Below are 22187 nucleotides of genomic sequence, written 5' to 3' on the forward strand. Positions count from 1 at the left end.
GCCTGACCATGGGACCCACGTTCTTAACCACTAGGCCAAAATCCCTCTGAATGAGCTTGGGCTGCAGAGCAGAAAGTCTTTAACTCATGCTGGTTTAAAGTGTTGGTAAAGGAAGAATTAAGAAGCCTGTGTGATCCCTCTTCTCTTCAGTCATTATCTCATCTCAGGGATTTTGAGTATTGGCTTGTGAGGCTGTTAAAAGTTTTTCTTGTCTCACTGTTCGTCAGCGAAATGCCTCTGAGCCTGTGGAGGTGCCAAGCACCAGGCTTGAGTGTCAGTAGGGGCATGTTGCTCTGAGACATGTTGTCTGTGCCTTTTCCTCCTTTCGCCGCCCTGCCCTCATCCCAAGCCATCTGGAGCCTTGAAATAGGAGCCAGTGAAGACACTGCTTCACCCAAAGGTGTGGATCTTTACTGTGGGGACGTGAGACATCAGCGTCATGCTTCAGAAGGGAAGATGGTTGAGGGTGTGGCCCACGCTGGAACCCTATGAGTCACCAGGCCAAACACAGACGCAAGATACACTATTTCTTGTCATTAAGGATTTTACTGTTTAATTAAAGTAATGGAAATTGTGTGGGATATGGAGGTTTTTTCTTCCTTCTTTTTTTTTTTTAAAGCAAAATTTCACCTTATTTAGGTGAATAGGCCGATACCTCTCTGGTGACCAAAATACCTATTTCCCTTATCCAGAACACCATCCCCTTTTCTAGGATTGAGGTATTTGGGAGGCCGAATTGATAATCGTGTATTGATTCCATTTGGCCCAGATGTTTGAGTGCCTCTTACATGCCAGACACTTTATTGGGCACTGTGTTTGTACCAGTGAGCAGAGGTCATTCCATTGTCTGCTTTCATGGAATTTGTGGTCTAGGGGTGAAGATGGACACTCATCAAATAAGCACACAAGTAATGTTTATGCACAAATTGTGGTAAGTCCTTTGAAGGAAAGGAACAATTTGGATGAAGGAGGGAATCTAGGAAGGGCTCTTTCAGGAGATAAGATTTGAGCTGAGGACTGCAGGATGAGTGGAAGTTAGCTTAGTGTGGTGAATGGTACTCTGCTGGGGGTGTCAGGGCACAGGCAGACTGATGGTCTGAGGCACCCTGCATTTGGGCCTGCAGAGCCTGCCCCAAGGTACAGACTGCTTTTGTCTCTGGACCCTAGACAGACTTTTGGGTGGCATAGTTTCTACAGTGATCTGGTATAATCCTCCCCTGCCCTTTTAAAATTGAGGTTTATTTTATACACAATAAAATGCATAGCTATTCCATTATTTCTGGTCTTTCCCATCCAGAGTAGAGTGGGCGAGGTCATGGTTACATACTAGGTCTAGCAGCGGAATTTAAACAGCTGAATGACTTTTGGGCAGTAACAGTAAGTGCAAAGTAATTTAGTATAAAATATGTATAGGGCATGTATGGAAAAAAATTTTTTTAATGGGTGATAGTGATTTCAAATCACCATGACATTTAAATTCATTTAGGTACTTTTGAGACTGATATAAATATTGAGATTCACAAAATGCCAGAAATTACATCCTTTCAACTCTAATGAATAATGCTAGATGTCAACCTAAAAATATGCAGGGGTATAAATAATTTTTTAAAATCTTGCATTAGGGTATATCCGTAACTCATTAATCATACAGTGTGGTAGGCAGAATAGTAGCCCCCAAAGATGTTCGTGTCCTAACCCCTGGAATTTTGTGAATGTGTTAGGGTGAATGTCAGAGGAATTAATATTGCAGATGGAATTAATGTTGCTAATCAGCTGAACATGTGATGGGAGATTAGCTTGGATTATCTAGGTGGGCTCAGTGTAATAGCTAGGGGTATTTAAATCGAAGAGGGAGGTGGAATGAGAGAACTAGAGCGATGTGACCTGGCAAGGATTCAGTTTGATGTTTCTGGCCTTGAAGATAGGGAGGCCATGAGCCAAGGAATGTGGGTGCCTCTAGAAGCCTGAAGGGCAAGGAAACGTATTCTCCCTCAGAACCTCCAGAAGGAGCTCACCTCTGCTGACACCTTGATTTTAGCCTGGTGAAACCCATTTGGGACTTCCGACTTCCAGATGTAAGAAAATAAATTTTTTGTTGTTTTAGGTCACTAAAACAAAACAAAAACAAACAAACTTAAAACACTGTTTAGGGGAGATTGTAGAATTGTATAATTGGAACCAGCTTTTTTCTCCCTTTTCTACATGTGTTTATTTAATAAACTTTTTTTCCCTGTAAAGTACAAAGTGTTTAAAAGCTTAGGTAGTTAGAAGATGTTCCATTCTGGATCCTTTTTGCCTGGCTGGGTATTTATCTTTGCAACTTTGGTCTAACCCAGTGGTGGTCTCTATAGCACCAGTTACCTTAAGGCAGGTAGCAACAGATAGGGTAATCGGAGGACTCTGGAGAAAATGGCGTCACCATTACTTTTAAAAACTACTTTGTAGGGGTCGTGGGGAGGGAGCCAGCGTGAAGACGTGCAGCTTCAGAGGGCACGCAGAACTAAAGATGAGGCAGGAATCAAGTCTGAATGGAGACCTGGGTCCAGGCCTCAGCTTTGACGTTCATTCACACAGTACTCTTATTCTTGCCTTTTCCCACTGCAGGGGTTCAGTCTTCTGACTGTAAAGTGAGGGCATGGGACTCTGACCTCTGATCAGAGAAGACTCTTACTCTGCCAGCCTCTGGTTTGTTCTGCTTCCTTTCTACTAGAGCTTCTCTGATACCCTCCCTGACATGCTGCCTCAAGGATCAGTTTTCTCATCTGTAAAACAGGAATCATAATAGTACCCATTCTGTTGGGTGGTCATGAGTTAGACTGTCTGCCTTCAAACCTTGACTCCACCATTTTCTAGCTGTGTGACCCCAAGAAGGTCCTTAACCTCTCTGTGCCTCAGTATTCTTGTCTGTATTATGGGCATAATAATCGTAATTAACCTCATAGGGTTGGCATGAAGGTTAAATGAATTACCATAGGTAAAGCACTTAGAGGAGTGCCACCCTGTGCCAACAGACAGTATGGGCACAGAGAGCACTGTGAACACAGAAGCTTTTTCATCAAGGAGCACATAGTCTGAAGGTGGAGACAGGTGGCCAGGCAAATGCATGCCCTCCAGTGTGGTAGGGGCCAGGGTGGAGGTACCCAGGAAGCAGGCAATGGTCATCACCCCCTTGATGAGGATGGTCAGGGCAGGCCTCAATGAGGAAGTGTTGGGTGTGCTGGGTCTTGAAGGAAGGTCTGGGAGGTCAGGCCTGCCTCCTCTTCCACCTGTCTGTGTCCCTGCTGGCGTGTGAGCCCCTGGAGGGGCCTGTTGCATTCATTTGTATGTGGGAGTAGGGAGGGGGCTGCATGTTCAAGGGCTCCCCTGAGAAGCACAATGTGGAACCTTCAGGAAACTGCATTGTTTGGAATCAGTCAGATACATGAACTATTTTCCTTTTTATCCCTCACTTTAAACTATGGTTTGGTCAGGGGTGACCTTGGGGGAGAACAAAACAAAGAAAGTTGAGAAGAGAAAGTTTAGATGAAAATGTGGTTGCTTCTTATGCTGTGATGTACCTGCTGAGAGTTGCTCACAAGCTGTGAGGACAGTGTGTGTTGAGGATTTGGTGCACTGAGGCGGTGAGCATGGAGGCACCTGGGGAAACAAGGGTCAGAGACTTGGGGCTTGGTTAAGTGACCGGGAGATGATACCCTAAATCTCTTCCCAGCCACACATACCTTGGAGAGTCTGAGCTGCCCTTCTATGGTGGAGGTAACAAGTCGTAACTGTTACTTATTGATACTCATTGTAAGACAAACATGTGTTGATTATTTCACATGCATTATTTCATTTAATTATCGTAACCATCACTAGAAGGTTGTACTATGATTCTTCTCTTACAGTTGAAGGAACTGATGCTCCAAGGGGTTAAGTGGGTAGTACCCACGGTCACACAGGTAGTAAGGGGTGGAGTTGGGGTTTGAATCCAGCTCTCTCCAGCTCACTGTGCCCTGTTGATGTGGTCAACTCGAGTTTCTTGTTAAATGAATGATCAGAATCTTGACTTCAGCTCGTAATAATTAATAATAATAAAAACCAGTTTAACTGACGAATTCCTATGCACTAAACACTGGGTTAGCTGCTTTAAATGTATTATCTCATTTGAGCCCAACAACAAGCCTTTAAGGCAGTACTATTATTTTCATTTTACTGTTGAGGAGTCAGAGGTACAGAGAGGTTAAGTAATTTGCCTTTAGTCACATGGCTGGTAAGTAGAGAAGTCAATATTCTAAGTGACACTATACTTCAATAAAAAAATTTTTAAATATTCTAAGTGACACATTTAATCACAGTACTGTTTTGCTAGCTCTCCTGTTCATCTATCTGTACACCTCTCTCTCCCTGTCTTCTTTCTCTCAGTAGATTTTTATTTAGCACTATTTCTGTGCCAGGCCTCATGCCTGGTGCTGGCAGAGGCAGACCCCCTGCTGTGTGGTGTGGGCAGAGGCCCTGGGCAGCCTTGCCACCTGGCCCTCTGGCTGGTACCCTTCCTCTGTGCATGGCCCTGCCTCTCTGAAATTCCAGGAGTAGGTGCATTCTGAGGCAGGGCATTTCCTTTTGTTTTTGTTAAAGGAAACTAAACTCTGTGACGGGATATCCTCTGCTGTGTTTTCATGTTATCCGAGGGAGAGGGAAAAAAACAAAACAGCGCCTGCATGTGAAAAATGGAGGGAAGCCATTTGCAAGCTGGAGGGGAACCTGTAAACTCTCTGCTGAGGGTCATTCCAGGGCCTGTTTTCCCAGAACCAAAATGCTGAGACGGCAAGAGGCAAGCTGAAAGCTTTTAACCCAGGGTCGTCTTCTCTTCCTGCGGCGATTCCAGCCAACTGCTCCTTCTCAGGTCTCAACCTCCTTCCAGGGGCCAAGCAGCACGGCCCTAGTGATTCCACCAGGACAGTCTTGCTTCCAAGCTGAGGACCTGAGTTTGGCCTCTTGTTCCTAATCTTGTTACTGCTGCCACTTGAGGGAGTCGAGTTGCAGGCAAGATAAGAGAAGAGGAAATCCTCTCTTAGCCCTTGTTGTGGGAGAGGGAAGCAAAGACCACCTCCTGGACGTTTTTCTCTCTCTTTTCTTTTGCAGCCTCTGGGGATTTGTGTTGACTCGCCTTGTGTGCAGCCCCCAGAGCCCTACTGGACCAGGCCCCTGTTTATCCCTGAGACTCAGCATTTGAGCAGTGATACATCCTCCAGCCTCTAAACCCTCCTCAGCATTCTGAATCCCTTTGCTTTTCTTCATGCCTTCCTGTATGAAGCAAGTGGATCGCAGCATAAGATCAAAGAGAAAGGAGGGAAGGGGCAATTAGAGAAACCACCAGCCCCGCTCATTTTGGGAAGTCACCTTGGGAATGCTTTCGGGCAGAAGTGGACCCAAAGAGGATGGGAGGAGGGTGTGTGGAGAGGTGGAAAGCCTGATCATTTTTGTCTGCGAAGTGGGTTTTGTGAACAGTAGGAAAGTTGAAAGCTGTGTGGGTAGCTCTATCCAGGGAGGTTCTAAAAACTGAAAGTATAATCTAAGGAATATGTTCAGAAAGTATTTATTATTTCATTTCTTTGGATGGTTGTCACGAGCTTGAAAAATTAAGCCCCAAACTGTGGCTGTCATTGTGGGGGAGAAGAGGACAGGGAGGCGGGGGAGGCGTGTGTCCCTGGCATGATCGCATCTTGGCTTGGCGGGTATGCAATCTGGGGGCGGATTGGACTCTCAGAAATTCCTCCTCTGCGGACCTAAAGGGCTGCTGTCCATTTCGGCCTCTAATCACACCTGACCCTTGGGGGCTTGCCACGCCCGAAGTAGGGTGTATGCTGGACAGCATTGGATTACTCCTCTCCACCAGGGTTTCTTAGTGTAACTGGATACAAGTTTCTGGTCTCTGGGGTAAACAACCAGCCCAGTTTGCCCAGGATTGAGGGCTCTCCTGGGACACAGGACTTTGAGTGCTAAAACTGGCAAAGTTTGAGCAAACCAGGATGGTTGGTCAACCTATGGCCCTAACTCTAGGGTTTATAGCTGGTGCTGGTCAGGGCGGGTGTCATGGAGGTCATTTGGGGGTTTGGAACACGACTTTCCATTCCTGGTATGTATTCAGCAAGAATGGTTAATGGTTCTCCACTTAACTCTCAGGGAGAGACTAATCTGGTCCTGGAATCTGTTTGGCTAGGCTGAGCAAGCTCACAGGTTAATTGAGTTTCCCAGTTTATGGCTGCTCCGTGGGGACATGGCTGTCTAGTGGGGATGGAGCTCAGGTGGTCAGATTTGGAGCCTGGCTATGTTCACTTACGGTCTCAAAGTCTGCAGAACGGGTGATCTTATCTTTTTCCTTCTCTGGAATGAATCAGTGGTTCAGAAAATACCAAGGACAGGATGGTAATTTACTGTTGTATTGCTGGGGACATAGGGTAGTGGAAGAGAGAGGGCAGAGGAAGGAGAGAGGAGATGTTTTCTAGAATTTGGCTCTCGTGAGGGAGAGGTTTAAGCCTGCAGGTAGGAAGAGCTTCCCTTTGAGAGCAGGCTTTTAAGCTTGGGAGCAGGACCACTGTTAGTGGAGGCTCTTGGTGGCATCTGTGTGTGGGCAGGAATGAGGAAGGGTGGCTAACTGCCCCAGTTTTTGCACTGAAAGTCCTGTGTCCTGGGAAACTCTTCAGTCTGGGGCAAACCTGGATGGCTGGTTACCCTAGTGGTGGGACAAGGCCCAAGAATGGGCAGTGGGGCAGAGATTTTGGCCTTAGCCTATGGAGGTGAGGAGGGCTAGAGATGAGGCTCAGAGCTGTTTTTGGAGACCGTCAGCCTCCAGAATTTAAATCACTCAAAAAACAAAAAACAAAAAACTTTTGTAGTGCCCTGAGTCAAGAAATCAAATGCATCTGCAGCCCTTGTCTTCCTGGGCAAGCCCGTGTGGATGGGAATACCTGGAGTCTGGCTGGCCCAGACACTCTCCCTGAGAGTCAGGGGGGCAGCTGAGAGCAAAGGCCCAGGACACGGGGGTTGTTTTGGGGTGAAATGGATGCTGGGGGTCCCTGAGCGATGCAGTCTCAAGCCAAACTGTTCTGCTCTGATTTTTTTTTTCTGAATTTCTTTTTGTTAAGTCACTCTCAGAACATCTACCCCTCCCACAGGGTCGGGAGGGAGGGGTAGCAGAGCTGGTGTCAAGAAGGACTCTGACAACGATCATGGTTTTTGATCCGAGGGCAGGCTTTGGCAGCTGTGGCAAAGTCCTAGGGAGCTTGACCAGGGCTGACAGTCTGAGCACCCATCTGGCCTGTTCAAGCTAGTCTTCCCTGGCTTTTAGGAAAGACACATGCACACACACCTGAGCAGAAACTATTTCTGTCTTCCAGGATACAGTATAAATACTCATGTGTCTCATGACCTTTTAAAAGGAAACTTAGCTCTCCTTTTGCTGAGAATGTACTCAGAAATGTTCTTTATTATTTATCTGTTGGATGGGAGAGTAGAGTGTGTCTGTTTGAGTCCCAGTGGATTTGGGGATGATGCTCTTGTTCCAGTAAATGATAAACTTTGTAAGATCAGGGGTTCGATTTCTCTTGCTTACCTACCACTGAATCACAAAGGCGGGCCCACAGGTGCTCAGTAATTAAATGGTGAATGAGCTTGTGAACAAGTCAATAAAGACCTTTGAGTGAAGACAGTAGCTAAAGGCTGAAGGGCAGTGGTTCTAAACTTGGCTATATATTAAAAGCACCTGGGGAACTTTAGCAATATCTCACTGTCCAGGCTACACCCCATTCCTATTACGTTGAATCTTTGGGGGTGAGACCCAGGCATCAGTATTTTAAAAATTCTCCAGGTGAATCTCCAGGTAGGAGGACCAGTTTGTCTTAGCTTGGGCTGCTGTAACAAAATACCACAGAGTGGATGGCTTACACAACAGAAACTAATTTTCTCACAGTGTTAGAAGTTAGAAGTACAAGATCAAGGTTCCAGCTGATTGAGTTTCTGGTGAGGGCTTTCTTACTAGCTTGCAAAAGGCCACCTTCTCCTTGTGTCCTTGCGTGGTAGAGAGAGAACTCTGGTATCTATTTCTCTTCTTATAAGGGCACCAGCCCTGATGGATTAGGGCCCCACCCTTCTGACCTCCTTTAACCTATCTCCAAATACCGCCCAAATTTGGGGTTAGGGCTTCAATGTATAAACTTTTGCGGGGGACACAAACACTCAGCCTATAAGGGTCTTGTTACTCAAAGTGTGGTTCATGGACCAGCAGCTGCAAGCATAGCCTGGGTACTCACTCAGAATGGAGGCTCTTGGGCCCCACCCTAAACCTACTGAGTCAGAATCTGCATGTTAATAAGATCCCAAGGGGAATTCATATACACATTAGCCACTGGGAGGCACTGCTGGTCTGTAGGGAGACAGAGAATCTGTTGGTGCTTAGGGTCCATGAAACTAATTTTCTCACAGTGTTAGAAGTTAGAAGTACAAGATCAAGGTTCCAGCTGATTGAGTTTCTGGTGAGGGCTTTCTTACTAGCTTGCAAAAGGCCACCTTCTCCTTGTGTCCTTGCGTGGTAGAGAGAGAACTCTGGTATCTATTTCTCTTCTTATAAGGGCACCAGCCCTGATGGATTAGGGCCCCACCCTTCTGACCTCCTTTAACCTATCTCCAAATACCGCCCAAATTTGGGGTTAGGGCTTCAATGTATAAACTTTTGCGGGGGACACAAACACTCAGCCTATAAGGGTCTTGTTACTCAAAGTGTGGTTCATGGACCAGCAGCTGCAAGCATAGCCTGGGTACTCACTCAGAATGGAGGCTCTTGGGCCCCACCCTAAACCTACTGAGTCAGAATCTGCATGTTAATAAGATCCCAAGGGGAATTCATATACACATTAGCCACTGGGAGGCACTGCTGGTCTGTAGGGAGACAGAGAATCTGTTGGTGCTTAGGGTCCATGAAGTGGAGAGTAGTGGGGACTAAGGCTGGGCTTGCCTCAAAGTCCAGGCCGAGAAGTTTGGACTTACTTGGGCAGGTAGTGGAGAGCCGTGCAAAGACCTTGAGCTTGGGTGTGGTTTGATTAGAACACTGCTTTGGGGAGATGAGACCCTGGCGGTGGGATCCTGCAAGTCAGAATGTCACCTTCTCTTCCAGGTGCTGCTCCCAGCAGCCAGCTTGCTGCAGCTCATGGATGTTCGCCAGAACTGCTGTGACTTCCTGCAGTCTCAGTTGCATCCCACCAATTGCCTGGGTATCCGCGCATTTGCAGACGTGCACACCTGTACCGACCTCCTGCAGCAGGCCAACGCTTATGCAGGTAATGGGGAGCGGGGTGGCTGTACCTCTCTGAACTTGTGGATTTAATAACCTGGTCTGTGGTGTACTCCTCAAAGATGATGAAAAGTGCACTCTGCTATGAACAAGTTATAATTTAGTCAGGGAGACAAGACACAGGTGAAAAGATAATTAACAATAGAAGAGTTCAGCTCATTACCAAGTGGAATGTGATTAATTGTCGGGTGAATGGTGCAGACAGTGATTTTCACGAGAGAAGAGGAAGGAGATCTGAGAAGACTTCGTGGGGGAAGAGTAATTTGGCCTAGGTCTTGAAATAAATCTTTGTCATTTAGGAAAATTTCTATTTTGACCAATGTGTTCTATGACCACGATTTGGAAAAGTCAAGTACTATTGCAAGGCTTATAATGATAAGAGTCTCCTGCTCTGCTGTTCCACATGAAGTCTTGCTCTCTAGAACCACTCACTTGCAATTCTAAAAGAATTAAAATACATGTGCTGATTTAGCTAAAAGCTGCTTTGTCTGATATTTACCTCTATTTACCTAAATAAAACGTTTGTACCACTATTTTTGGACTTACTAGCTTTAGATGTTATCTGTTGACTTCCCACAGGAGAATAATTGTGCTTTCATAGACGTCCCCCTCATATACATACATTGTTCTCCTCTCTTTATTCTTCTAACATCATTTCTACAGCTGAGATAAGTTATAATTATTTTTTTATCAGAAAACTCTTTGTTCAGTAAGGCAGTTAATAAAATGCTTTTTCTTTTACACAGTGACTGCTACAACTGCTAACTCTTGTAAGACAGATACACTGAACAGTCTTCTCAGTATATCAGATAATCTGTTGAGTCCATTTTATTTTTCTTGGAGACATTCTCCCGGCTACAGCTTGTCATCTTGCTATTTTAATGGGGTTTTCAGAGGGAGTAGTGATGAACATGAATGTTCAGCCCACCATGTTTAGCTGAAAAGAAGTCTTCATTGGTATTTATTTCAACTTGAGGACGAAGGTCATGAGTGACCTAGGAAACAGATCTGGTCATATGAATCAATAGATTCAGTCATGGCCACCTCCTTCCCTTGCAGTAAAGCCTCTCATTCTTCCCCCTGCCCAAACAAACGCCAGCATAGCTGCTGTCTGTTCTGTGTCTCATGTACAGCTAATGTCTAGAAGTTAACTGAGGACCTGCTGGCTGCCCACCTGCCAGCTCCCTGTGCTGTGTTAGCCCCTTGATCCACAAGTCAACAAGCATTTCTTCTGTTTTTCAGCATCCTTTTTTGCTCTCATCAAGCCCCAGAGCCCAGGAGCCTACACAGACTCTCATTTCTTCCTGAGGTCTGTTTCTGAGGACACGAATGGGACCAGATGTTAGGATGATGTCAGTGATGATGATTTTTGTGAAGGACGTTCCCCAGTCACCCCAATTCTGAATTCCTCTGACTCTTCCTGGCCCTAATCCTTGACTCTCCTGCTTCTCTGCTGTCCCTCCTGTGTCTGCCTTTCCCAGCATTGTACCCCACTTCCTTTCTGTTCTCAGGGAGCCGTGGCTAGTCCAGCCCTCTCTAGTCCAGCCACTTTCTTGAGGGATGTGTTCAGACTTTGCTTCAGCAGGAGCTGAGAGCTTGGCCAAGGCCCAGGTCAGCTTGTGGACATCTGCTGGTGCAGCGGCAAAGGGACAGTGCTTAGACACCAGAAGGTCTCTGTCTCTCTTCCTGGTCTCCCCTCCCCAGCCCTCTCCTTCTATAGAGTGCACGTGCTTGCATGCACTCAGCAGGTATCACATCCTTTTGTAGTTGGCTTACAAGGTCGTCTGGGGTTTGGGCCGTGTACCGAACCCCACCTTTAACAAAGGCTCCCAGGTTCTTCTGGCTTGGCTCTCCCCTACTTTCAAAATCTGTGTTTTCTCCCTTTGCCCTTTTTACTGTCTGATGGTGAGACTCACCTGTGGGAGAGTGGGGAGGATGCAGTTGGGAACATATCGTGGTCTTGGTGCTCCTAAGTCCTGATCTGGGCGTGGTGATTGGGTTCTGCAGCATTGTGGGTGTGTGTAGGCAGTGTCCTGGTGAATTACTTTTAGCTAGCATTTACTGAGCTCTACTTTGGGTCACATCCTAGGCTAAGCATTTTATGTGCACTTAATGCATACAACAGCTGAGGAAACTAAGGCACAGAGGGGTGAAGTAATTTGTTGAGGTCATTTGGAAGAGACAGACAGGATTCAAACCCAGACAGTGTTTACTCCAGAGCCATGTTTTTAACTGCTACATTCTGTGGCTTCCAGGTCCAGTTTGGACGTAGGGTGGCTCCGTGAATCAGTAACTGTGGAGTGTTGGTGGCTAGAGCTGGCATCTTCCATCGGAAGTGTGAGCCTTGAAGTCTGTGCCATGCAATTACCAAATCCCAACAACCAAGTAGTGTAGACAGACGGCCAGCTGTCTCTGCTAGATGTGGGGTGTTTAGTCATCTTGGGGTGGAGAAGTGAGACGTGGATATCTTCTCCTCCCCCTTGGGAAGCTGCCTCCCAGGAGCACGTGGAGGCAGCCCCCTCACTGCACGCATGAGTCCTCCTCCTTTCCCTGTCTCAGTCAGCGTGACTTAGGGCTGAGAGCCTTCTGCCTGTCGTTCAGGCCTTCTGTGGAGCCTGGGACCAGCTTCTGGATAGTTTTCTTTGCAGCCATCAGCTGTGCACAGCAGGGAAAATAAAAATCATATTTTTAAGGTAGTGTGGTAACGCAGAGGTTGATGAGACCGTGATGAGAAGACAGAAGAAGCAGTGTGAAGGTAAGACTTCACACGGTGCAGTGCTTAGAGAAGGAAATAAAAAATGATTATTTGTGCTCACTCCCTTGCACCCACCCACTGCTGTGGGCCTGCTTTGTGTCTTTGATCTTGTACCGATTGACTTGAGTTGGAACCTGGCGGCTCTGCCATTGCTGCCTGCTGAGACAGAGCAGCCACCTCGTCCCATTTTAACTGTGGGGGTGTGGGTACTGGCCAGAGTCACACACAAGGGTCAGCGTCAGCCCCTGCGGTCACAGGCTTCCCTGGCCCGATGCCTCGAGTTAGGAGGTATTTTAGCCCACAGACTACGAGGAGACCTTCCAGATCAGAACCAGGGGTCACACCAGCCAACACTTTGGAGCTGAGTGGCCCTAGGCCTGTTTTCTTCTCTCTCTGATGGGGTAGTTCATCCTGCCTTGTTTCCAGGATGGTTTTGGGGTCAGGGGGACAGGGAGGTGAGCCCCCTGCAGAAGTAGGTGCCACCCAGGGCCGTGCTCTGGAGCCTCCCTGCCACTCACACCATCTGTAGTAAGAGAGCCTCAGAGCTGGGACCTGGTGGAGAGATGGGACTCCTTGGGTCACCACCACTGCCCCTGCTGCAGACTGCTTGCACTTTGGGGGAGGAGGACCATTTCCAGAGCTTCTGATTGTGGTTTCTCTGTATGCAGATACACAGCTGGGTATGTCCTGCCTCCCCCCTCTGCCCTAGTCTCTGGCCAGCTGGCCTCTGCCTTCACCTGTCCATAGCCCCAAGCTGTGCCTCAATTCTGTTCCTCTTCCTTCTCTAAGATGAGCTTTCTTTTTGTTATTATTGCTATTGTTATTACTATCTTAATACAAAACCACCTGTGATTATTACAGAAGCAGCCAACAGGCAGAAAGAGCAGGAAAAGCACCACAATCCTACCCAGTGGGAGTCACGGGCAGCACCCTGGTGTATAGCTTTCCCAGTCTTTTTCATTCCACGTGTATGTTTTCCAGCCTAAAAAAATCTTAGCAGTATATTCTGAACAACTTTCCGTGTCAGCAGACATATTTCTATACCATTATTTTAAAACTTTAGCGAATGTATTCAATAAAAGCAACTTGTACCCGTGATAAAAGTTTCAAACAGGACACAAGGTAAATGCTCAGCTGATCTTCTCCCAGGCCCTCTTAAGGGAGTAGGGCACTCTCTTGGGTATCCCTACAAAATATGTATATGTTACGCTTTTTAACTTACACAAATAGAAGCCTTTTGTACTCATTATACTTAAAAAAAATTTTTTTTTTACTTAGTACAATATCTTGGGGTTCTTGGCAGACCCTTGTGTATGGCTACATCTTACTCTTTTTGTCTACTGCATCGTAGGGATGAACTGTAATGAACTACAATTTATTTAAGTAGTCCTCTCTTGATGAACATTAATGTTACCAGTTTTTTTCTTTTACATAAAATGCTTTAGCAAGAATTACTTTATGTAATATTTTGGAGTAAACTTGCTGCTTTGTAAGTAAGAGTGAGCTTGTACCTGTAGGGTACCATCTTAGCAGCGTAAAGTAGCTGAAAGAGAGTGAGCATTAAAAAAAGATACTGCCAAATTGCTGTCTAAAAGAGGAACTACTTTTAAGGTCGACGATGGCCTTCTGATAAGTCTTCATACCCCTGGCGAAGGTGGACACAGCATGCCTCTGCCGGGCTGGAGCACGACCTCTTTCCACCCTATTTGATTTCCTGTTTGGAATGGGCCTTTTTCTTCCTGCTGTGGCAGTCCCTTCTGCTTCCTCTGGGTCCAGTTTCCCCTTCAGGGTTATGCCCCCAGATTTTTGCTGTGATATATATTATTCTGGGCTGGGGGAGGGTGAGTCCCATAGTTAGAAGCTGACTGCTCAGACCCTTGCCCCCAGCTGATGGTATCATAGTTCTCCTAGGTAACTGGGAAAAGGACCCTAGTGTTTTGCACAGCCTGTTTCTTTTTCTTTTTAAAAAATTTTTTATGGGAGTATAGTTGCTTTACAATGTTGTGTTAGTTTCTACTGTACAGCAAAGTGAATCAGCTATATGTATACACATATCCCCTCTTTTTTGGACTTCCTTCCCACTTAGGTCACCACAGAGCATTGAGTAGAGGTCCCTGTGCTATACAGCAGGTTCTCATTAGTTATCTATTTTATACATAGTATCAATAGTGTATATATGTCATTTCCAATCTCCCAATTCCTCCCACCCCCTCCCCCTTGGTATCCATATGTTTGTTCTCTACATCTGTGTCTCTATTTCTGCTTTGTAAACAAGATTATCTATACCAATTTTTTCAGATTCCAAGTATGCATTAATATACGATATTTGTTTTTCTCTTTCTGACTGACTTCACTCTGTATGACAGTCTCTAGGTCCATCCATGTCTCTACAAATGACCCAATTTCGTTGCTTTTTATGGCTGTGTGATATTCCATTGTATATATATGTACCACATCTGTCGATGGACATTTAGGTTGTTTCCACGTCCTGGCTATTATAAATAGTACTGCAATGTACACTGGGGTGCATGTGTCTTTTTGAATTATGGTTTTCTCTGGGTATATGCCCAGTTGTGGGATTGCTGGGTCGTATGGTAATTCTATTTTTAGCTTTTTAAGGATGCTCCATACTGTTTGCCACAATGGCTGTATCAATTTACATTCCCACCAACAGTGAAAGAAGGTTCCTTTTTCTCCACACCCTCTCCAGCATTTATTGTTTGTAGATTTTGTGATGATGGCCATTCTGACCAGTGTGAGGTGATACCTCATTGTAGCTTTTTTTTTTTGCTGTACGCAGGTCTCTCACTGTTGTGGCCTCTCCCGTTGTGGAGCACAGGCTCCAGACGCGCAGGCTCAGCGGCCATGGCTCACGGGCCCAGCCGCTCCCCGGCATGTGGGATCCTCCCAGACTGGGGCACAAACCCATGTCCCCTACATCGGCAGGGGGACTCTCAACCACTGCGCCCTCAGGGAAGCCCCTCATTATAGTTTTGATTTGCATTTCTCTAATAATTAGTGATGTTGAGCATCTTTTCATGTGCCTCTTGGCCATCTGTATGTCTTCTTTGGAGAAATGTCTGTCTGGATCTTATGCCCATTTTTTGATTGGGTTGCTTGTTTTTTTGATATTGAACTGCATAAGCTGTTTGTATATTTTTGGAGGTTAATCCTTTGTCACTTGCTTCATTTGCAAATATTTTCTCCCATTCTGAAGGTTGTCTTTTCATCTTGTTTATGATTTCCTTTGATGTGCAAAAGCTTTTAAGTTTAATTAGCTCCCATTTGTTTGTTTTTATTCTCATTAGTCTAGGAGGTGGGTCAAAAAAGATCTTGCTGCAATTTATGTCATAGAGTGTTCTGCCTGTGTTTTCCTCTAAGAGTTTTATAGTGTCTGGCCTTCCATTTAGGTCTTTAATCCACTTTGAGTTTATTTTTGTGTGTGGTGTTAGGGAGTGTTCTAATTTCATTCTTTTACATGTAGCTGTTCAGTTTTCCCAGCACCACTTATCGAAGAGGCTGTCTTTGCTCCATTGTATATTCTGGCCTCCTTTGTCATAAATTAGGCGACCATATGTGTGTGGGTTTATCTCTGGACTTTCTATCCTGTTCCATTGATCTGTATTTTTGTTTTTGTGCCAGTACCATATTGTCTTGATTACTGTAGCTTTGTAGTATAGTCTGAAGTCAGGGAGCCTGATTCTTCCAGCTCTATTTTCCTTTCTCAAGATTGCTTTGGCTATTCGGAGTCTTCTGTGTTTCCATACAAATTGTAAAATTTTTTGTTCTAATTCTATGAAAAATGCCATTGGTAATTTGATAGGGATTGCATTTGAATCTGTAAATTGCTTTGGGTGGTGTAGTCATTTTCACAGTATTGATTCTTCCAATCCAAGAACATGGCATATCTCGCCATCTGTTTTTGTCATCTTTGATTTCTTTCATCAGTATCTTATAGTTTTCTGCATAAGAAAACTTTTTGTCTCCCTAGGTAGGTTTATTCCTAGGTAGTTTAGTCTTTTTGTTGCAATGGTAAATGGAATTGTTTCCTTAATTTGTCTTTCTGATCTTTTGTTGTTAGTGTATAAGAATGCAGGAGATTTCTGTGTATTAATTTTGTATCCTGTGACTTCTTATATCTCACTGTTATTGTTTCCAGGGACTGCTTAATATTTAACTTCAGAGGCTTGGGCCCAGGTTTATGGGGACTTTGTTATTTGGTAATTGGATGGCCATGCACTGGACCATCAGCAGAGCTGGTTGGGAGGGATATTAATGGGACCCTGTTAATGAAATGGCAATTAAAATTCTTTGGACATTTTGTTCACATCAGTCTGCCAAAGCTGAGCTGAAACCCTCCAGCCATGGGATGGAAAAGCCATCGAATTTCACGTGTTTGTGGAGAGAAATGGCCTTTTTTTTTCGATTGATGGAGTCATTTGAGACCATGGAATGAAGTAATTAAACTAAGGGCAGCAAAAAACTTTGACAAAGCATTTTAAAACACACGAACCTCTGACTCACTGAGGGTCATCTTGTGAAATTGCTGCCTCCAACTTGGCATCATAAAGTAATAATGGTGGTGATGATCATGGTGGGAGTTTCTACCTTTTCTGAACACTTGCAAGGTGCCAGGCATGGTGCTACACACTTCATAACTATAAGAGGCCACATAACTATCAGAAGTAGTTATTACTTTCCCAACTTATAGATGAAGAAATGGAAGCCCCAGAGAAGTTTAGTAACTTGCTCCAGATCACATAGTTTGTGAGTGGCAATGCCAAGATTCATGATGAGGCTGTCTCCAGGGCCTGTGCTCTGAGCCCACTGTTTATTTTCACATCTTCCCAGGCCAGTTCAGCCTCTCTGTCCATGGCGGTTGCCTCACTCCTACCTCTGCTTCTACCTTGAAGGTGGCAAGTGAAGTATTAGTGCAGATGCAGGTATTTTTTGTTGTTAGTTGTTCTCCTTGTTGGGATTTTAGGAAACTTCCCTGTTCCTTCCATACTCTGGAGAACAGGGAACTTTGTTGTTGTTGAATCAGTAGCACTGATAACTGGGTAGTTTTGATATAGCCCTTTGCTCTGTGTGTGTGTGTGATAGAGAGAAAGGGGAGATACAACATATATACTTCTGGAATTAGGTCAACGTGGAAAGAGAGCTTGTATCCCACCATCCCTGGGAGAGTGGAGTCAGTGAAATTTAGAGTCTGAGGGCTGGTGGTCGTGACCCCTTGTGGGAAAAGGTCAAGGTAGATCTGTGTTACTTCTCTGTGGGAGCTGAGCCTTCTCCCTGGAGCAAGGAAACTGTGGGCCTTGAAAGCCAAATATTGATTCAAGAAAGCTTACCTCTGCCCTCCCAAAATAGGATAATGGAGAGAGAAATTTAAATCAGCTGTTTTCTTTTTTTACCCTGCTAAAATGTTTTGATTCTGTTTGTGTGTCCACCTGTGTCAGCCATTCATTCCTGGGGGCATGATCAGTGGTCCCATTCAGAGGCACTCATACCTTTTATGCTGGGGCCACTGGCCCTGGAATAACTGGGTTCATTTTGTCCCTGCAGGTCAAAGAAGTCATAGATGGGTTATTGTCTGGGCTTGTAGTTTAGTTGAACCTGATCAAAGGCTTAGGTTTATTTCATCCAATCAAGAGGGAGAAACGGACTTGGGACTTGCTTGAGAGGTTGCCTGAGCCCTAGGCAGTCCTGAAGAATGGACAAGGAAGCACAGTAATTGCAGAGCTCAATATCTGCAGACATTGTCCTGGACACTGAGGATTCACCTTCACACAGACAGATTCAAATGAGACAGACCCTGCCCTCATGGGACTCATAGTCCCAGTATGAGAGGAAGACCTCAGGTGGTAGGACAGGGTGACTAGCAGTATGAACATTTAAATTTCCTATTTGGGTGGCTTTGGGAACACAGAAGAATATCACGGCATCTAGCCTGGAAGACAGGTGGATTAGAGAAAGATTTCAATCCAAGGGTTGGGTCTGAGATTTGAATCCAGGTCTGATGCCAAAATGTTTAGAACACTACTACTCTAAGATTTTTTTTTAAAGAAATATCTTTAGGTTCCTATTTCTTTCTCTCTCTGCAGTATCCCTAAGAGGGATTCTTAGGGTGCTCTGATGTCTATATTGAATTTTACCAAAATGGCCTGCTCAGGACAAGTTTTTATTGTCTTGAGGACTATAATACTTATCAGAATGTTTGTTATTATATTCAGATAGCCTTAATTTCAAAACCTGGCTCTACCACTTTACTGCCGTATGATACTAAGCTCATAACTTAGGCTTTCCAAGCCTCCCTTTCTCCATCTGTAAAATGGAGATATTGATATTCACTTCAGCTGGGCTTTTGGAAGATATAAGTGACATAATATATGTAAAATACCTAGTACAGTGTCAGCTGTTTTTAGGAAGAGCCATTAACTTTCTCCAGGCCTGCTTCCTTGAAAAGACCCAAATATGCCCCCTTTCCTAGGAATGTGCCACCCAATTTCCTCATCCTTTCAACATTGGGAAGATATGCGCGTGTTGCTTGCCAGGGAAAGGATTTGCAGTTGTCTGGTGCCCCTCCCCTTCTCCAAAATTTCTCATCCAAATGGACAGGAACAGATCCATTAATGTTTCATTAATCAAAACTTGGATTTTTTTTTTTTGGAGAAGGAAGGCTTTATTATTATTTGCAGCAAGTAGGGAGAACCCTGGAGATCTTTCCCAAAGCAGTGTTTCCAAAACTTGGATTTTTAAAATATTTATAATAATACTTTTTATTTGAGTACAGAGGGGAAATAAAGAGCTATCTTTTAATCCTGAAATTCTAGACTTACATATTTGTGACCAAACAGTATCTATAAATTTGTATTCTGCATTTTCTCTTAATGTTATGATTTTTTGTTACTATTATAATCTCTTAAATCATGTTTTCCCTTTATATTCCATAAGCAAAAACTTAGTCAAATGAAGAGAAAAATTAAATACCTAATAACTTAAACAACTCACTATTTCCATTCCAAAACTTGGATCCTAAACAGTGTTTGCTACTTATAGTGAAGCCTGGTTAATTGGGACTCTCAGTCAGAATGGTTAATTAATTGACTTTTTTTTTTTTCCTGTTTACACTCCTCCCTAAAGGAAAAAAAAGCAAAAAGACAAGAAAAGTTAGAGTTTATTTTGGAGAGTCCCCCTTCAAGGGGCTAGCCCATGGTTGAAAGATACTACACCCCTGCATATTTCACCCGTCCCCCAAGATTGAGCCTTGCCTGTCTCTCCTGCATCTCTGGGAGCCTGGCACAGGATGCTCTGTACATATTTGTTAGATGAATGAAGAAGACACAGCCTACCCTCTAGCTAGACTGAGCTATTGCTGTTCTCTAGTCATGCTCTGAATTTGCCTGCCTTTATTAACTTGGAGTGCCTCTCCCAGTCACGGCCCTGTGGACTTTGGGTTGAAGTTGCTGGTGCCTTGTTTTACCCTTTTGTAAGCCAGTGGCCTCCTTGTAGGCATCGGCTCTGCTTTCTTCATTTTTGAAGAAACACTGTATTTGGCACATCATGTATGAAGAGTTATTGAGCACTTACAATGGTCTCAGGAAATGTGAGTTACATATATTTGCTTATCTAATGCCCATAACACCTCTATGAGATAGGTGCTATTATTCTCTCTATTTAATAGATGAGAATTCTGAAGCCTTCGGTATTCTCATCTGAAGAAATTGAGTAACTTATATCACTAGAAAGTTTGTGGAACTCAGTGGAATAAAGTGGGTCTCTTAAGACCTTTGAGGTCCACAGCCTTGCCTGCAGGACCTGCAGTCTCAAAGGATGACTCTGATGCTGCGGAAACGCTTCTCTGTTGGAGAGCAGTCCTGCCCACAGAACTGGACTTCGTGACTCAGGAACATGGGCGCATAATATTCCTCCTTCATTTCTAAAGAGTTTCTTATAGATCTCAAAATGGGCTAATACATAGTATCATTTTTGAACTTCAAAACAACCTGGAGACTGAGGTCAGGCATTACCATCCCATTTTATGATTCATGAAGCCAAAGCCTGGAAAGAAGTGACTGTAAGAGGTGGAGCTGGGACTTGAACCCAGGTCTTCTGATTGTTAGCCACAGTTTGTCACTACATTCTCCCTTAATACATTCACAGCAAAGCAAAACAAATTTTAAAAAATCTCCAAACAAACAAACAAGTGTTAAAGGTAGAAGCTGATTCTCAGGGCGGTATCTTCTGGTAGCATAGTGGGTTCTTTCCAGGAAGAGGCTGGGAAGAGCGCTGACTTGGGTACAAAGTCTTCTGGGGAGCTCCTGTCTCCCAGGAAACTGAGTTAGCCAGAGTATCCTGTTCCTGTTTTTTCTGTCCTGTTGTGTCTTGAGTGTTGCTAACAGAAAGGGGGCTCTGGTCCCCAGACTCTGGGCCCTGTGTCCTCAGACCAAAGGGGGAAGGGAAGGAGTTTTTGTCTGGGCCCCTTCTTTGTGTCCCCCTGTTCATGCCTCGCAAATCTCCTGGATCTCGGGGTGCCAGCCCTGGGTGAGAAGCTCCTGCCCAATACCTCCCTTGTTGCCTCCTCCCCACCAGATGCTCCTTCCTGGGAGGATTTCTGAAGGTTTTCAGTGGGAGGTTCCTGATGGGCAAATAAGCAGCTGACTTCAGAGAGAAGGGACCCAGATTCACATCCTGCAATGCCACAGAGTGTGAGAGATGGGGAGGTGTGGGGGGCTGACTACTTCCTGCCTTGGTTTATCTTTGAGGACTTCTGGTTTGTTCACCAAGTCACCTAGGGTACACATCACTGCACTTCTATTTTCCTCCTTTTCAAAACCCAAGCTCATCTACTTTTGGCTTTCTGAGCTCTGAGGAAGAATTCCTTACAGCTCAGAATTTTACTTTCTCACCTCCTCCTGTTCTTTTCACTCCTCCAAATGTTAGGTTTTTCAGTCAACCAAAGATAAAGGTGGGAAGACCAGGTATGGCTCTGGGCCACAGGGATGTAGGCTGACTCACCTGGTGAGCTCAGCCGAGGCTGGTCCACAGAGCCTCCCTGTCCTATACTTTGTCAGTTTTCTCTCTGCTGTTTCTTGGGTGTTGCCAACACATTGAGAGACTCTGGTCCAAAGACTTCTTGGGCTAGAAAGAGTGTATAGGGAGAATCCTGTTACTTTCCAAGCCTCCAGGCCAAGAATGAATTCCCATTGTCCAAAAAAAATTGTTTACTTTCTTTTATTTAAAAATCTTTAGGAATGGACACTTTAAAAATAACTATCTAGTCTTAAATATTCCCATAGTTAGGGAGGTGTTTTGAATGTCATACTTAAAATCTATGCTTTAACTAAAGGCTTTTTTCTGTTGACATATAGAGAAGTAAGGCCAGCTTCTTATGTTTTGACAGCTGCTTCCGTTTGTAAAAGATCTGACTTTTAAATTTGTCTTGTCTTGTACAAGCATCCCCTGAGCCTCAGGACGGGTGAGCTTTAATAGTGGCTTCAGTTATATCCTTAGGCTGGTGGGGAGAAAGTGGGGAGCCCTCTTTGTCCAGTGAAAGATGGAAAAGATTATTTATAACTCAGTCATTGAGAGTAAAGTATTAACATTTAGGGAATCTGGATGAAAGGCATATGGGAATTCTTTGGATCTGAAATTCTTACAACATAAAAAGTTAAAAATGATTTTTGCAAGAAAATGATTTAAACCTTAGTTCTTCATTTGTTTGGTTTTTAAGAAGCTGATGAGTGTGATTAGCATGCTCTGATTTTCCTTTTCATTGTGCAGCTGCAGCAGAGTTGATGTTTCAGCAGCCTCCCAGGCATGGAGGGACTCAGAATCTCACTCCAGGAGCCAGCCAGGCCAAGTGGGGGGTGGGGAGCTTCTGGAATTATCCAAGAAGCTCTCAGGGCAGAGCGGGGCCACCACAGAAGGAAGGGGAGAGGCCTGGAGGGCAAGGAGCACAGATGCTCCTGGGGCGATGGTGCAGGGTTGTGAGAACCGAGGAGGGAGCAAGGTATGGGGCAAATGACAAAGGACGCTGTGACCTCTAGAGTCTGCTACACCAGGAATTGTCAGCCCTTGGGCTGGTTCACTTTGAAGGAGCTTGCAAAA

The 22187-nt window shown here is 44.8% G+C and overlaps 1 protein-coding gene across 2 annotated transcripts in view; it reads left to right on the forward strand.

Annotated features, from left to right (window-relative positions):
• The window catches only part of KLHL3 (kelch like family member 3), a 119069-nt gene that overhangs the window by 40624 nt on the left and 56258 nt on the right, over window positions 1-22187 (forward strand). For both annotated transcript variants that reach the window (XM_032629103.1, XM_032629102.1), the window contains one exon: window positions 9149-9311. In XM_032629103.1, the coding sequence (XP_032484994.1) occupies window positions 9149-9311 (163 nt within the window). The remainder of the gene's footprint in view (window positions 1-9148; window positions 9312-22187) is intronic.

Source organism: Phocoena sinus, chromosome 3 (genome assembly GCF_008692025.1).
Source record: "Phocoena sinus isolate mPhoSin1 chromosome 3, mPhoSin1.pri, whole genome shotgun sequence".
NCBI lineage: Eukaryota > Metazoa > Chordata > Mammalia > Artiodactyla > Phocoenidae > Phocoena > Phocoena sinus.